This window comes from Diabrotica undecimpunctata, chromosome 8 (genome assembly GCF_040954645.1).
Source record: "Diabrotica undecimpunctata isolate CICGRU chromosome 8, icDiaUnde3, whole genome shotgun sequence".
Classification (NCBI taxonomy): domain Eukaryota; kingdom Metazoa; phylum Arthropoda; class Insecta; order Coleoptera; family Chrysomelidae; genus Diabrotica; species Diabrotica undecimpunctata.
The window spans coordinates 15,723,619-15,741,767 of record NC_092810.1 but is presented as its reverse complement, the minus strand read 5'-3'; the positions used below and the strand labels follow the sequence as shown (position 1 = coordinate 15,741,767).

The following is an 18,149-nucleotide window of genomic DNA, read 5'->3' as shown; positions in this document are numbered from 1 at the left end:
TAATCATTTTATGCGATTCTCGTTCTGTGATATAGTCCAGTATTCAGAAATTTGATTGCTAAAATGAGACGAACACGCTGAATTCTGCTAAAAATGTGAATTTTTGGGACACCAAAAAAGATACACAAAAGAGACACACAGAAAAAAGAAGTTTACAACTCCTACTTCCAGCTTTTCCTCAAAATCCCTACTCCTAGAGGGGGAACGAAAAAAATCAATTTACCAAGAATCTGTACACAGTAGATAAAAATGTTTTAAACAAAAAATGTAGCTAAGATAATTCTAAACAAAAATGGTTATTAGTAGGGATGGGAAAAACCTACCGGTTTTAACCGAAAACCGGTTTTTTTACTTCGCAATAACCGGTTTTATCGGTTGTTTTTTTGTCCCGGTTATAACCGGTTTTTATTTTTAAAGTAAAACCGGTTATTAGGTTTTTACGGTGATTAGGGTTAGGTTAGGTATTATTTTGGATCCCAATCATAATTATTATTTTCAAGTAATTATTCCAAACAAAACCATAATTCAAATTTTATTTTATTTTATAAATACAGAAGCCAACTGAAAGTACAAACTCTCATCAGCCAGAAACAATTAAGTTTTATTATAATATTTCGTTGAAAAGGTATTTGTAATCATAATGTTTACATAAGAAGTGATCTGGTACATCATCTATTTTTCACACTTGACTCTTGACATTGAAAGTGGGTGAATGGCTTTTTCTGATTACCAAAAATAATGTTCTGGCTATAAATATCGAATTACCGATTACGAATACGAATCTCCAAGGATTTCCCTACGTTTTCAAAACGATACACTCATACAGGAAATATTAAATTAGTTAAAATGTACATATTATACAAATATACAAACGTGTTAAAAGTAATACATGATAATTTTTTTTGATGGTAGCAAAAATAAAAGATGAATTGCATTATTCAATTTATTTTTACTAGGAAATTTTTTATAAGTTGAAATGGTTGGGGTGGGGAATTTTTTGGGTTTGGGAGGAGAGGAAAATTGGTGGGTATTTTAGAGGATTATATTTTTAAATGGTAAATTAAATTTGCATCATTAATTGAATACAATAATTGCATATTATATTCTACTCTCATTATATTCATTGACAATAGAACCTGAATTATTTTAGCGCTCTCTGTTGAGCAGTAGTATAATAATTTTGGTTTACTGCTCTCTGCATCTGACTACAACCAGATGGAATTCTGTCTACCATATGCTTAAAAGATTCACACTAATGTTCCCATATATAGCTGCAATATTGGCAGATCCCTCGATTAAAAAAGCACCAAGGATGATTTCCGGTTCAGATATAAAACTAATCACTGAAATTGTAAGCATTTTATCGCCTTTCGATGAGGCCACAAAGGAGATCTCGGGTTTCCAGTAAATTACTGCTAGCCTTGTTATCCCCCTTGTGTCTATTATCGAAAGATTTTTAAAAAACCTCAAGCCAAACCTTAGTACAGCTCAAAAGTTATGCCAAAAGCTTATAACTAGCCTTCAAGAGAGGGGCACTAAGCTTTTACGAAATCCCCTGCTTTGCCATGCTACAATCACTCCGTATATAGCGGAGACAGTCACATCTAATTTAGGCTCGGAAGTTAGGCGTACCTTACCGAAATCAGAAAACTTTCTCCTTCCTGCTCCTTCCAGAATGAAGAAGCCAAAGTGAGTTTAAAATCAAACCCTCTTTGGTCTTCACACGATCTGGAGTTGGTGAACAGTGGTTTCAGTTCAAGTTCTCAGGACACACAGATACAAAGTTCTTTTTCAAATGAACTGACTCTGTATCTGCAGCGGCCTTTGCTGCCAAGTGATCCGTTTTCATTCTGGGATCAGAACAGAACCTGTATGCCCGGCTTGGCTTTTATAGCTATAAAAATACATGTCGTTGGTCGGAAGTTCGGTGGCATCAGAGACTGGTGTCATCATTGAATGATATTGTGTCAGATGAGAGAAGCCGCTTAACCGACCAACATATATATGAACGAGTTTTTCTCAATAGGCTTCTTGAAAAATACTGGCCAACATAATGCTAAATCCATTTCATATAATATAACCTATTTGTAACCTTCTAACCTATACTTTTTTACTTAAAATATTACTTCATATTCTTTTATTGTATATTATTGCAATATGTATATATTAATCTTATGCTATATTATATTTAATAATAATTACTAAATATATATTGATAATAAAATAATAAATAAATATAATAATTAATAGAAAAAAATGGTTTTATTAAAAATTGTGTTTTATTTATATTGATATTGATGTTCTTTCGATAGTACTAATTTTGATCATATTGATATCGAGTCGAATGAAGTATCGCAAACTAAAGTGCATTGTAAATGTAACTTTGTAACTATTGGATTAAAAAAACCGAAAACCGGTTTTTGGAAAAACCGGTTTTTTTTGGCCGGTTATAACCGCCAGGTTAAACCGTAAGCAAAAAAAACCGGTATAACCGAAAATCGGTGTTTTGTCAAAAATCGCCACCCCTAGTTATTAGCATTTTTTTTGTAAAATTAACCGTTTTCTTAGAAACAACGCCTGAAAGACCGGAGACTTTATATAATAGAATAGAATAGAATAGAAATATGTTTTATTGTCAGTAAAAATTATTGTACAATTTTATGGACAAATCGTACAAGAAGTCAAAAAATGCTAATAACAATTTAAAATTTACTAAAATTACACAATTCGTCAATATCACAAAATACAAAATAAAAACATATACAATCCATTGCAAAATTTAACTAAACTGCAAATTTCATAATAAAACCGTACAAACTAAAAGTTTAAGTTGCTGCATGTGATACCTAAATATCGTCTATATAGAGATAAGTCTCACTAAATAAGTACAACAGAGATATTCAACATTTTGTTAGTTTTTTGCTTTATAATTTTATTGTTGAATACTCTAGATATAAGTGATTTTATTTATGGAAGTTAGGTGTTACTTTACTATCCTGTTTTAAAAGAAATGATCAGAACTCAATAATTTTAAAATTAATAAGCGAAATGTACTTAATGAATTTTAACTCAAACTGTCATATTCCTGATTTGTACTTAGGGATAAAGTAACTAGATAGAAAGTGATGAAAAATGTTATTATATTACCATGACCATAAGTTGTACACTGTAACGAGAAAACTGAAAAAGAACAAATTCGAGCATGGTATGTTATCGGCAACAAATTATGTGCCACAGTCTAATCAATTTTTTTTATGTTTTATGAAGCAGTTCGAAATTATCATCAGAGTGTCTTACCAGACAATAAGGAAACTTCGGTACCAGAACTCAGCGAAAATAAGCAAAGAAAAATGTATAAACTCTACCCTAACATTTAGTTGAAACTATGTTTTCGTTTATTTCATTTGTTAATCGACTAGGAAATAATTTTTTGAATATCAAATTCTATTTTGTTTTATTGTTCCCCACAAAAAAAGATGGATAATTTGCATAATCCAGTTAAGTCCAATTCTTTTTGCCCTATAATTTTTTTCTTCTTTAACTTGTTAGTTTAAAGAAATAATGTTAACAAGATGATCTTCAAATAACAGAAAATACAAAGTTTATAAGAATTTCACAGTTTAACCTCAAAAATGTTTTACTTCGCCTTAACATTTTGCTTTATGTGACTTGACCGGTTTATGCATTGGACCCTTCAATTACAGTAGACTTAAATGTGATTAACAGTACTTACATGGTGGCATTCTGTGAAACATATTTATGCTAAGATGTAAATTGGTACTGAAAGGTCAGATAATAGAACAAGTAATGGAGTTAGAGAAACGCGACCTGACACAGAGAGGACAAAATAAGTGTTAGAAATAGCAGAGATGGAAGAAAATACTTGAAAAAATTGATGATAAAACACTATTGAACATATTGAGAATTACAGATATACGACGCTGACGTAGATATAAGGTGGAGACTATCAGGGACTGGGTAAGAAAGAGAAAAGTAGAATGTAACGATCACAGAAGCCAAATGACAACAAATAGAGTAGTAAAGACGGCAAGAGATGGTTCCTCAATAGAAGGATGGTTAGTAGGAAGACCACGAAAACGGTGGAACGACAACTTCTATTTATACTACTAAATTTATACTACTAGGTACTATTTGTACAAGATTGATAGCTTATTAGTTTTTTGTAGTCAAAATTCTATCCTACTATTTGCAGGCTATTCGGCATGTCATATACACGTCTTTTATTGGTGTATTAGGATAGTCAATTTGGAAATAATCTACACTCCCAAGTACTAAGTCCCGAGCACTTCTATGACAGGCAAATTCCAGAAAATAAACACATAATACTCTAGCGACCGTTGGGCTATAAGTAAGAAAGGAAGCGTCTATTTTCAGAGAGATTTGGGGAGAAGATGAATGACAAAGAGCTATATTTATTTCCAAATAAGTTTATTAACTATGAAGCGTAATCACTAAGAAAATCCTGCATACCATATTCCAAAGAGAAGTGTTTACAGCATAATTTTCAGCTTATCCAGAATGTATACCTACAATGTATTAGTTTCTCATATCAGAGTAATTATAAGTTTCAATTAAAACTTTTGATATAATGTGCAAACTAGTTTCTCTATTGTTTGCTACATCAGCGTAGTAAAACAAAATTTGAAGGGATAATGTTGTTAAATTTTAAATGGGAATTAAATATTTATATGTTTATAGTAAATATATATATACTCTGTGATATAAGTGTTACACCCAGAAGAAATACTTTCTTAAACCTAATTTTTTGACAACATGTTAGATTTATATCAAGAATGAAACGATTACGTTGACCTAAATTTTTATTAACATGTAATCAAAAAAAAATTAATAATATGTGTGGCGACCCCATAGCTGAACACATTCCTGTAGACGTCTTCTTCTTCTTCTTATGGTACCATATCCAATTAATGAATGTTGGCGACAATTCTGGTATACTACGGCTCAAAGAGTGCATGGGCATCGAGGTTTGTCCAATCCCTTAAGTTTTTAAGCCATGAGTATTTTTTTCTTTCGATGCCCCGTTTTCCTTCTATCTTCCCTTCCATAATAAGCTTTAAGAATTGCTACTTGGAATTTCGAAATATATGACCCAGATAAGCAGTTTTTCTTCTTTTTATTATTGGCAGCTATTCTCGTTCTCTGCCCATTCGATTTAATACTTCGACATTTGTGGTGTCATTTGTTCAGGGAATTTTAAGTAGCCTTCTAAATACCCACATTTCAAAGGCCTTCAATTGGTTTATCACGTTAATTGTGGTTTATTCCCATATAAATTTGAGGACTAGCGTGTAATGAGTTTCACACCGCTTCAATATTCTGTGGTGTGCGAGCTGTTCTGAAAACTCTTACCATTTTTATAATAAGTTTTCACAGCAAATGCGCTTTGTTCACCCTATCACTTCTTCATGATAACTAAACCAGAGTATATACCCCTGTAGTAAGGTAACTTCCATAGAAAGTTTTGGGAAAGAACTTCTATCGCCAAATACGGGCCGAAACTAATTTTATTTGGCGGTAAATTCAAAACGGAGGTTCTGAATTTTACCCGGCAAATTCCAAAAATATTCTCTGAAGTTTAGCCGCCAAAATTCAAAAAGTATGCTTTTAATGGAAAGTAAACATAGTCATAATAAATATCATAAGAAATAAAAATTATTCTATGCCTAAAAAATATATTCTTTCTGTCCAAAAATATACTATACACTTACACATTTTTATATATAAATGTATAACATAATATCTGATACAGAGAGAATATATATTATGGTACAGGAAAGTTTTTAGCACTTACATCAACGTCATAAGTCTTTTGATATGTCATACCCCCCACCTAACGTGACTAGTAGCGCCGCCGCCATTACCAACGGCTGGGCGCATGCAAATCACTCTCCCCACCCGTCCTATTCTACTTATGCTACTATTGGGTATATACTGTGAACTAAACTTCTCCGTGTCCAGATTTACAATGTTTACTTTGCAAGCCCACGGCCTCTCTATTTTTTCGGCAGCAGCGTTGTCAAATCGTGCTATTTTACTGAATCACCTGTTATTATGTAACTTTAATGTACTGAAGCAAAATTTAAATAGGGCGTAAACTAGTTATAAGAAAAAAACACTAAGTTATCAGTATCAATTAATGTCCTGCTTTATATTGAAGTCTTATGGCAGTTATTGTCCATAAATAAATAAATATTTAAATATTTTGATATAATACACAAAATTTAATCTTTAAACTTTTTTTTTCAGGTTCCATTTATAGGCCTGCAACCGTCAGTCTCATCATCTGCCTATTTTTTGTGCTGAATTTGTGCCAGCGGTAACAATTAAAAGGACTTAATGATATTTTTTATGTAGGTTAAGTGTAACATTACGTATGTACATACTTTTATATGTAAATAGTATGAAATCAAAATTAGTGGTGTGATATTCAATATAAATAATTATTATATGTTAAATGGAAAAGTGTATAGGTAATAGTATATTAAATACAGTAATATTGTGATATGCTTCATATGAGAATTTGGAAAGTTAAGTAAAGCTTTTGAAAAGTATGTTTGACGCTTTTATCTGTACAGGATGAGTCATAACTATTGGGACATAGACTAAGGACAGGTTATTTGGACCAAAATATGGCTATTGGGCCAAATATGCCTTAACAAAATGTTGCTGAGAAAAAAGATACAGTGTGTTAAAGTTAATTTTTGTTTTTCGTTTTTTGCTTATAGTTTCCCTGTATATTTATAAATTGCTATCAAAATTGGCACAGAGGCATAATATTAGACAAGAAATAGTATTTTATTTACAATTTTACGTTTTGTCATAGAGGGCGCCACGTAGATAATTCCTAATGATCAAATTGAGTCTAAACTTTTTCTGATAAAACTTTTTAGTAATTTTTATTACAAAATATGACGTAAACATCATTTTTACGTAAAATTCGTACTCTTGTTTAAACATGATAATTTCAACCGTTTTCGATAAAAACGCAGTCGAACTGCTTAGAGTCTTAAAAAAGGATTTCAAATATTATTTCATTTATGAAAAGTATGCTTTGGACTGTCAGATAATTGTTGTTGCTAAATGTCATTTGTTCAGGGTAAATCATATTTGATGTGACAGTGTAGTGTAATGTTGCATGTTTTAAAAGTAATCATTAATTTTTTTTATTGGAATGCCTCGTCACAATCATTTTACTAATGAAGAAATGCGATTTAAATAACTATTGGGACATAGACTAAGGACAGGTTATTTATACCAAAATATGGCTATTGGGCCAAATATGCCTTCATAAAATTTTGCTGAGAAAAAAGATGCAGGGTGTTAACGTTAATTTTTGTTTTTCGTTTTTTGCTAATAGTTTCCCTGTATATTTATAAATTGCTATCAAAATTGGCACAGAGGCATAATCTTTGACAAGAGATAGTATTTTATTTACATTTCCACTATCAAATACCAAACTAATAAACAAAGTTGCAGCTAACATAAGGTTTCTGTTTTGACGATAAATCAAAACTAAACACACTTTAACTTAAAAGAACTCACAAAAACTCAAACATAATGTTCTACATGGTCTCCTCCGATTTCTATGCCTTTTCTATTTCTTTTTATAAAGGATTTTCGGACGTTAAAAAAATATTATTCTATCCCCTTATAAGATTAGCTACATTTTGAATGTATGTCCAAAGTTCGTCTCGTATATTAATTTCATTGGCATAAAAAACTTCATATGTGCTCAAAAATTAAAATCTAGCGGCTTGTACTCAGGACTTCTTGGTGGCCATTGAAAATCACTGCCTCTGCCAATCCATCGTTGAGGAAATACGTCATTAAGATGATTTCTAACAGCTAATGAAAAATGAGGTGGCGCTCCATCCTGCATAAACAAATTTTTCTTCTTACATCCAGTGACAGATCATCTAAAATATCACTAAGAATATTTTCCAAAAAGAATAAATAAGAATCTCCATTTAAATTCGGAGGAAAAACATAAGGCCCTAGTAGTTGGTCGCCTATAATGCCACACCAAATATTCAATTTAAACTCATGCTGAAAATGTCTAGCTTTAATAGCATGCGGGTTTTCATCTTCCCAATAATAACTATTTCACCAATTAAAAACTCCTTGTCTGGTAAAAGTTGTTTCGTCGGTGAACATAATATTCTTAATAAAGTGTCTGTCATTGCGATGATCATTTAGAATATGTTGGCAAAACTGTAACCGTCGTGAAAGATCTGTTGGAAGTAAATTTTGAACAGGAGTGAATTGGTAAGGATGGAGGTTCTCTTTTTTTAGAATTCTAACAATAGACGACTGACTCACCCCTGTTGCTGCTAATAGATGTCGTGAACTTATTTCAGGATTTTCATTTACTCGAACCAAAAGTTCATCTTCTTGATTTGGTGTGATTTGTTTCGGTCGATCACCCCGATTTTTAGTGTGAAATGACCCAGTTTCACCTAAACTACGATATAATCTTGCAAAAGATTTGTGATTTGGTTGCCTTCTGTTTGCGTATAACATTCCATACCTGCTGGCTGCCGAGTGACCACAAAAATCTTCTTGTGCGTATACGCAAATCATATCTCGCATTTCTTCATTAGTAAAATGATTGTGACGAGGCATTTCAATAAAAAAAAATAATGATTACTTTTAAAAAATGCAACATTACACTACACTGTCACATCAAAAATAATTTACTCTGAACAAATGACATTTACCAACAACAATTATCTGACAGTCCAAAGCATACTTTTCATAAATGAAATAATATTTGAAATCCCTTTTTAAGACTCTAAGCAGTTCGACTGCGTTTTTATCGAAAAGGGTTGAAATTATCATGTTTAAACAGGAGTACCAATTTTACGTAAAAATGATGTTTACGTCATATTTTCTAATAAAAATTACTAAAAAGTTTCATCAGAAAAAGTTTAGACTTAATTTGATCATTAGGAACGATCCACGTGGCGCCCTCTATGACAAAACGTAAAGTTGTAAATAAAATACTATTTCTTGTCTAAGATTATGCCTCTGTGCCAATTTTGATAGCAATTTATAAATATACAGGGAAACTATTAGCAAAAATTAACTTTCCCTGTATCTTTTTTCCCAGCAACATTTTATTAAGGCATATTTGGCCCAATAGCCATATTTTGGTCCAAATAACCTGACCTTAATCTATGTCCCAATAGTTATGACTCACCCTGTATAGCTGATACAATTTTCGGCAAAATAAGAGGTCCTAAGAGTTCAATTTAATTTCTGTAATTTAAGCAACTTTATTGCAATGAATAATAATATTCTGAATATTAATATTTTCAACTTCTATGACGAAGTCAAATCATCGTGTAGAATAGATTTATTTAACGTAAAAAATACTAAAAAAGCAATTTTTACATAAATGTATACAAAGACATAGAAATTTTACAAAACTTAATATCGAAAAGTGTTGTTTGTTTATTAATGGTGACATTTAGTTGTATTTTAAAATCAACTATTTACATAGCTTTAATATTGAATGAACAGTTTTATGGAAAACTACACTTTAGTGCAAAGTAATTGACTCAAAATTATTTTACAAAAGTATGTCTCCTTTTTCAATCTAAAACGTGTGAATTTAAAAATATTTAATGTACAAAAACATGTATTTAATGTGAGGTTAATGTTCATTAACCTCATTATTAAGTTTCAAAAAAGCTGTTGGGTGAATCGGATGACGAATTAAAAATAAAGATTGCAACAGGTAGAGAGGGGGTCAGAATTTGACTCATTCTAATCGACACGCACCGACTTGTTTCAGTTAACATCAAAAGAATCAATTTTCATAGCAATCAACTAATACAGCAGTCCTTTTTACGAAGTTCGCAAGTACATTACAAATCGATACCACATCCGTCAATGCAGCTCAAGCATTAGCATTATTGAGAGAAGGCCTGAGCCAAAGAGCCGTGGCAAATCGACTTAATTTAAACCAATAAGCTGAGAGCATATTTGAGCGCAAAATACTAAGGAAGATATTTGGACCAACCCAATGCAGCGATGGTTCGTGGAGAATTAAAATGAACCACGAGCTGGATGAACTAATGCAGAGTGCAGATATTGTTAGATTTGTCACAAAGATCACAAAAACTAAACTGGCTGATCACCTAGAAAGAATGCCAGATAATCGACTTGTAAAAGTTGTCCAGAGATGAAAGCCCCAAGGAAACAGAACAAGAGAAAGCCCCCGTAAAAGACGGATAGACGACATACACGTTCATTGGCGCATTACTACCTCCATGAAAGGTTGTCACTCCATCTTTTGCGCGGTCGTCAGATACTTCTGCCGATTGGTGACTTATCTCTTGCTATTTTGATTACACCAGTCTCCTCCATTCTGGTTATGTAGTTATTTCATTCTTTTTTATATTTTGTGTCCATTCATTTATGTATTGTACGTTACATTTTCGTCTAATGTCTTCACTTCTCTTTCGATCTCTCAGCGTATTTCCTGTAATTCCTCTCAGTACTCTCATCTCTGCCGTTTCCAGTAGCCTTTGCGTTGTGGCTGTATCGGATCTTGTTTCTGAGGCATATGTCATTATTGGTCTTAAACTGGCTTTATAAATTCTTGATTTTATATTAGTGTTAATGTGTCTTTTGTCGTCATATAGTTTTATTAATCTTGCCAGTTAATTTGCTTTTTGTGCTTGATTTGGACTTCTTTGTCCAGGTCTCCATAGCTAGACTATGTAATTCCCAGGTATTTTATTTCCATTACTTATTCAATACTGATTCCATCAATTTCTATTTTACATCTGGTTGGTTCTTTGCTGACTACCATTGTTTTAGTTTTCTGAGATAAGATTGTCATAATAAATTCTTTAGCTTTTATGTTAAATCTGTAGACCAGTCTTTGCAGACTATCTATATCTTAAGCTATCAATATTGCTTTGTCTACGTAACAGAGTATTTTTATTTCTTTTTTTCCCATTCTGTATCCTCTTCCTTTGTTAACGGTTTTGATGATTTCATCCATGATCAAATTGAAGAGCATGGGGCTTAATGAATCCCCTTGTCTTATTCCGCTACCTATTTCTATAGGTTCTGTAAGCTGTCCATCTATTCTGACTTCCATTTTATTGTTTTGTTAGATATTTTCGATAGTTTTTATAATATTTAGAAGAACTTCTCTATTATACAGAAGATGAATTACATCTTTGAGTCTTACTCTGTCAAACGCAGACACAGAAATGTTGGTCTATTATACTCCAGTGATTTCTCAGTAAGTTGCTTTATAACGAATAGTGCATCTGTACACGATCTTCCAATACGAAAACCCCGTTTTGTTCATCTGCTAAACTTATTCTCTGATTTATTAGCACTTGTAAAATTTTAGTTGTAAGTTTTAGCGTACTATTTATCAAGTTTACACTTCTGTAGTTTTCTGGCTGGTTTTTAACTCCTTTTTTGAACAATAGAATTAGTTTGCTCGTTTTTCATACTTCCTGTATTTTATTGTATTTAATAATTCTGGTATTGTGTTGTTAATTGTTCTGTCATTGCTGCTCCACAATATTTCAGTAACTAGTTTGGTATCCCGTCTTTACCTGCTGCATCCCCGGTACATCCAGAGAATTTAAAAATTATTTTGGATAACTTACGGCTTGGTCTTCATTAACAATACTGTCGATTGATTTAAAAGATACTAGATAACCTGGTAAAACTGTTGAATTTGGAAATTAATTTGGTGAACATCAACATTCTTTGCCGCCAAAATTGCGCGCTCACGGAGCCTATTATTATTGAAGTAATTATTCAGTATAGCCGGAATATAATTAATTCGTGTTTGGTCTCAACAAAATTGCAGAAATTATCTAGAAGTTTGATGCATTGTGGATTTGGATACAGTTTTATTTTACCGTTTCCAATACTTAGTTTCCAATAGATCATTTTGAATTTGTACTCTTATGTTAATGGTCAATCGAACTGTTTTGAGATTTCGCTATAAAAACGATTATTTACTACTAATATATGCAAAATAAAACTGCGTGAAACAATGAATTAAAACTTTTTTGTTTATATTTTTGAATTGTATAATTTGAAACATAAAATCGCAAAACAGTGTTGCTTGATTTTCAGTAAATAATGTAATTCAGTTAGAATCATTGCTATAAATTTGAGATGATAATATTCAATAATATTGAATTTTATTCGTTACTTTAAGAAAATATTAAGTGAAATGATATCTTAGCTCTCCGCATTGCTTAGAACAACTGGAAGTTGTCTACATTTGGCGGCAACTTAATCACTTTAAATTAGTATAAATTTTTTTATAAAATATACTTTTTTCGAGATAATAGCGTTTACTTAGAGATTAAATCTCTGACAACTGGACTAGTACACACAGTTAATGTGGTTTATAGGTCAGATTTGCCTTGAATATGCATTATTTTAATCAAAGCTTATTTTAAATACATTGGGGAAACTACCCCGAGAATTAAATCAAAAATCCTATGTGTACTGCTTAAAAAATGGCATCATGTTAATTTTTTAAAACACAATATAATTTTGATTTTCTACTGTTCTCCTTAATAATTAAAAAATTGTGAAATAAACTATTGTAAGTTAAATAAAAAGTAAGGATATTTTTTTTGTAACACTCTAATGAATTGAGTTTAATGGTTTCAAATATAAGTTTTCTTTGATATATTAATCATCTTTAATAGCAGGAAATGTTTCAGTTTAAAGCTATGTTCTGTAAAAATATTAACTATCTGAATAATAAAATAAATTAAATTATTATCTATAAAATTACCATACAAACTTAATCAGGAAAAAACACCTGAGTAACTTATAATAACGAAGAAAATATTTACCTACACGTTTTCTTCTTCTTCCTTTTTCTATGTAAGCTTTAAAGCCTGGTTCTTCTTTAATATTAGCCTAATACATTGTTTAAATTATCGCACAATCTTTTTCTTGGACTTCCAATACTTCTTCGTCCATTTGGTGACTTATATCGTGCTATTTGTACTATCCTATCTTCTGCCATTCTACTAATGTGTCTGGTCTTGTCTCCGCCGTATATGTTAATATATAGGTCTAATTGCTGCTTTATAGATTATTGTTTTTGTGTCTTATCTTACGTCTTTGTTCTTCCAGATTGTGTCATTAAGAGATCCCGCCGCTTTACTTGCTTTTAAGCTTTGTTGTCGTACTTCTTCTGCAACATTTCCGTAACTAGTTATATCTATCCCCAGATATCTAAACCTTGCTTCCTGCTTTATTATTTTTCCATCAATTTCGATTTTACATCGCAGTGGGTTTTTAGATGTTGTCATACATTTGGTTTTTTCTGCTGATATTATCATTTTGTATTTCTTGGCTAGAAGGCTATACACATGGAAATCACTTGCAGACACAAAAGACATAATTGTTAGAAATCAAATTGACTTTATTTTGCTCAATTACATCTTTAAGATGTACATACAATCTCCGAAAACATACCCTGGAGCTGATATACATAGCGATCACAATCCAGTTATAATGGATTTTAGATTAAAAAGATTTCTCAAAGTTAAAAAGAAAATAGTGACAAGAAAAATAATCATCTCACAACTCAAGAACCCTGAACAGAAAAAAGAAATAAGTTTCAAGCAAGAAATAAAAACGATCAAAAACTTGATACAGGCACTTGGTAAAAACAAAAATAACAAATATACAAGAAGAAGATATCGGGTTTATAAAACACAACAAAAAACAAGAATGGATAACGCAAGAGATCATGGACCTCATGGATGTGAAACGAAAACATAAAACAAGCCCAGTAGAATACAAGCGAATCAACAAAATCATTCGAAAAAAATGCAGGTAGGAGAAAGAAAACTGGATGTCAATAAAATGCCTAGAAATCGAACAACTTTAGGAAAAATACGACACCTTTAATATTCATAAAAAAGTAAAAGAAATGACAGGTAGACACAAAAAGAGACAAGCAACAATATTAAAAAATGGTAATAACGAAATAATATTGGGTACAAAAGACAAACTAGAGACATGAAAAGAATACATATAAACTCTTTTTGACGACGATAGACCTTGTTCTCCACCATCCTCAGATAATCAAATAAATGAAAAAGTCCCAGAAATAACCAACGAAGAAGTGATCCACGCAGTAAAATCTCAGAAAGATGGAAAAGCCACCGGTCCAGACAATATCAATGCCGAAATACTAAAATTAATTTCTGATAACGATAGTAAAAGCCTAGACTTAATAAAAGCACTATTCAATAAGATATATGAAACAGATAAAATACCAACAGACTGGCTAAAATCAACATTCGTAGCATTACCAAAAAAATAAAATTCATCACAATGCGATGATTATCGAATATTAAGCTTGATGTCTCATGTCTTTAAAACTTTTCTCAGAATTATCCATACACGAATTTACAAGAAGTACGAGTTTCAGATGAGTGACACTCAATTCGGCTTTCGAAACGGATTGGGAACACGAGAGGCTCAATTTGCTTTAAATGTGTTAACCCAACGATGCATAGACATGAATGTAGATGTATATGCATGTTTTATTGACTATAGAAAAGCATTTGACTACGTTAACTATCAAAAGCTGATCGAAATTCTGAGAACAACTGGAGTTGACGAACAAGACTTGCGAATTATCTCAGAACTATACTGGCACCAAACGGCAACAATTGAAATAGAGCACACAACATCCGAAGATATACAAATCCGACGAGTAGTGAGACAGGGTTACGTCTTATCACCACTACTGTTTAATTTTTATTCGGAGTCTATATTCAGAGAAGCATTAGACGAGGTCCAAGGCGGAATTAAGATATTAAGAATCAGCATAGACAACATCAAATATGCTGATGATACCATCTTAATAGCAAGCAACGCACAAGAACTACAAAATATAATAAATGCGGTAGTTCACCACAGCGAAATGTTTGGTTTACATCTAAATGTTTCCAAAACTAAAACTTTAGTATTTTCAAAGACACCAATAAACGTACATGTGTATGCCAAGGGTCAAATAATAGAACAGGTAGATTTCATAAAATATTTGGGAGCAAATATCAATAGTCAGTGTAATCCAAAAAAAGAAATCCTATCAAGAATCGAACAAGCAAGGAAAACATTCATGAGCACGAAAACATTTTTTACAAGGTCAGACCTTAGTCTGCAGCTTAGAATCCGAATGATCAGATGTTACGTTTTTTCTGTCTTACTGTATGGCTGTGAAAGTTGGACAATGGACTCTGAAATAGAAAAAAGAATAGATGCCTTTGAGATGTATATATACAGACGAATGTTAAGAATTCCATGGGTACAGAGAATTACTAATGTTGAGGTACTTCGTCGCATGTGTAAACAAAAAGAATTATTAAGAATAATCAAAGCGAGGAAAATGCAATACTTGGTTTATGTGTTGAGAGGCGAAAGATACGAATTACTTCAAGTTATACTGGAAAGAAAAGTACAGGGCAAAAGATCAGTAGGAAGACGCCAGAACTCGTGGCTGAAAGACCTGAGGAGATGGTTCGACCGCTCATCCGCAGAAATCTTTTGCGTAGCAGTTTCCATAACTACAATTGCCATTTGGATCGCCAACCTTTAAAGGAGGCGGCGCCATGAGAAAAAGAATTTCTTGGCTGTAGTATTAAAACATAATATTTGGATTTATTTGTTCCCCATTCTGTAACCATGACCTTTACGTATTGCTTGTATTATATCTTGCAATACTTTAATATAGAATAGTGTGCTTAACGAGTCACCCTGTCTGAGTCCGCTTTGTACTGGTATACATTATGTTAGTTTTCCATTTATCTTTGCCTGTATTCGATTATGTAAGTGGATGTTTTCGTGTTTCGTGGTATGTTTCGTTTATACAGTAGGTGTCTACTGTATTAACTAAATAAAATAGTATAAATTAAATTAAAGTTTAGCAAGATCCAAATGTCTCAATTTATTTATTAACAAAATATTTTTTATGGGATGTAAGTAAAATGTTTTATCTAAGAGTGAAATTGTAATGCAACCAAGTCATTTTAAATAATTTATAATAAATGCTGTAAGATGTTTTGGATCTGTTGTTCTAAAGCATGACTGTAAGTTAATATTCAACTAGTTAATATTTTAAATATTTAAATAAAAATATTGTATAACCATGTATATCAAACTGTAAATCTTCTAAGTAGTTTATTATTAAATGTAACAATAAACTCTGGACTGTATAGAATAAAACTCATAAATGTGAAATATTTGTTATCAAATGTCTAAAATAAAGATTTGTTATAAAATCGCCTTTCATTTTTTATGCTCGTCATTTTTTCTTTAACACGGCTGAACACGCGCAGAAAAAAAATACGTGGTTGCGCGTGAACAGTCGAAAAATGACTTGGTCGTTATTTAAAATCAGACATCGGCAAGTTTTCGCAAGGAACAAATTATTTCAAAGCAACAAAGCAAAAATAAAAGAAAACGAATATATCAAAACCAAATTTATGTATCCATAAAAATATTAGGTATATGTAGTACTAACATTGATAATTGATAACAAGAAAATTTTGACTATGAATCTGCAATCAATAATAATTAAAATTCAGTCTATTTTAATAATAAACACAAGCAATTCTAGCTAATTGGCTCTGTTTTCAGAAAAGAAAAAAAAAATCAGTTACCAGTTATGTTATTTAAAATAAAGAAACAATAAATATAAAATATTTAAATTAAATCTTATTGAGAAAAATTTGTTTGAAATTTAATATGCGAGGTATATATTTTCATGTGTACTTTTTTTAAAAGTTCATAATATAACTGTTATATAGACCATAAAATATGGAATATATACTTTTATGACCAGATAATATCATAATTTCACAAAATATAAAACTTTGGTAAAATACCATCAGACTTGTTCTTCTTCTTAACGTGCCCCATCACTAAGGATATTGGCGATCGTCATTTGACTCTGCACCATTCTGAAAAGTTCCATTGACGTTTTCCCACTCCATTGTCTCAGATTCTTCATCCAGGACGTGCGTCTTCTCCCCGGTCCTCTTTTGCCTTCCACCTTCCCTTAGTATTGCACCATCGTGCCAAAACTGTAAAGGCCTGATGGTGTCACCACATCCCAAAAGGGATTAGTAGTGAAAAGGAGGAGGAATATGTGACCAAAGTAGCTCATTTTTCTTTTCTTTATAGTGTTGAGTATTTCTTTATCTTTTTTCATTCTTCGTAGCGTTTCCGCATTTGTTATGTGTCCAAGATATTTTCCACATTCTTTGATAACATCACATTTTAAAGTTAATGAGTTTTTTCTCTGTCGCCTCTGTAATTGTCCAGGCCTCAACTCCATACAACAGGGCAGAAAATACGTAGCATCTCAATACTCTAATTCTAATTTCGATGTTGAGTTTTCCATTGCATAATATTACTTTCATCTTAATAGAAGCACTTCTAGCTATCTTAATACGCCGTTTTATTTCCGTTCTTCTATCCCATTCTTTATTTAGTTCACCACCTAAGTACTGATATCTGTGCACTCTGCCTAAAAGTTTTCCTTTAGTATAAACACTGTCTTCCTTATTCTTGTTCTTGCTTACCAACATGATTTTTGTTTTATTTGTATTAAGTGCCATTCCATAACTTTCGCAGTATTGGTAATGCGATGAACCAAGATCTCTAGTCCTTCTCTGCTGTCCGCAAGGAGTATTGTGTCATCTGCGTATCTAAGATTATTCAGAAGTGCTCCGTTAATAAATATGCCTTCATTTATGTCTTCTAATGCCTCTTTAAACAATTCTTTTAAATACATATTAAAAAGTAAAGGGGAAAGCACACATCTTTACCTTACTCCACGATTTATAGGCATTTCTTCCGATTTTTGTTGGTCTATTCGTATTATGGCTTTCTAATATCGGTATAGATTGGCAATGATTCTCACGTCTTCGTCATCTAATTCTGTGTTCTGCAGTATTTTTGCCATTCTTCGGTGTTGTACTTTGTCGCAAGCTTTTTCGTAGTCGACTAGACATATGAATACGTAGCAATTGACATCTCGACATCGTTCTATTAGTGTTTGTACAGTAAATAATGTTTCT

At 31.9% G+C, this 18,149-nt stretch overlaps 1 protein-coding gene across 1 annotated transcript in view; it reads left to right on the top strand.

Moving 5' to 3' along the window:
• The window catches only part of LOC140447206 (uncharacterized), a 427,560-nt gene extending 420,842 nt beyond the window's left edge, over positions 1 to 6,718 (top strand). Inside the window, exon 6 of the mRNA XM_072539719.1 lies at positions 6,289 to 6,718. Coding sequence (XP_072395820.1) covers positions 6,289 to 6,362 — 74 coding nt within the window. The 3' untranslated portion in view covers positions 6,363 to 6,718. The remainder of the gene's footprint in view (positions 1 to 6,288) is intronic.
• Positions 6,719 to 18,149: the final 11,431 nt, after the last annotated feature.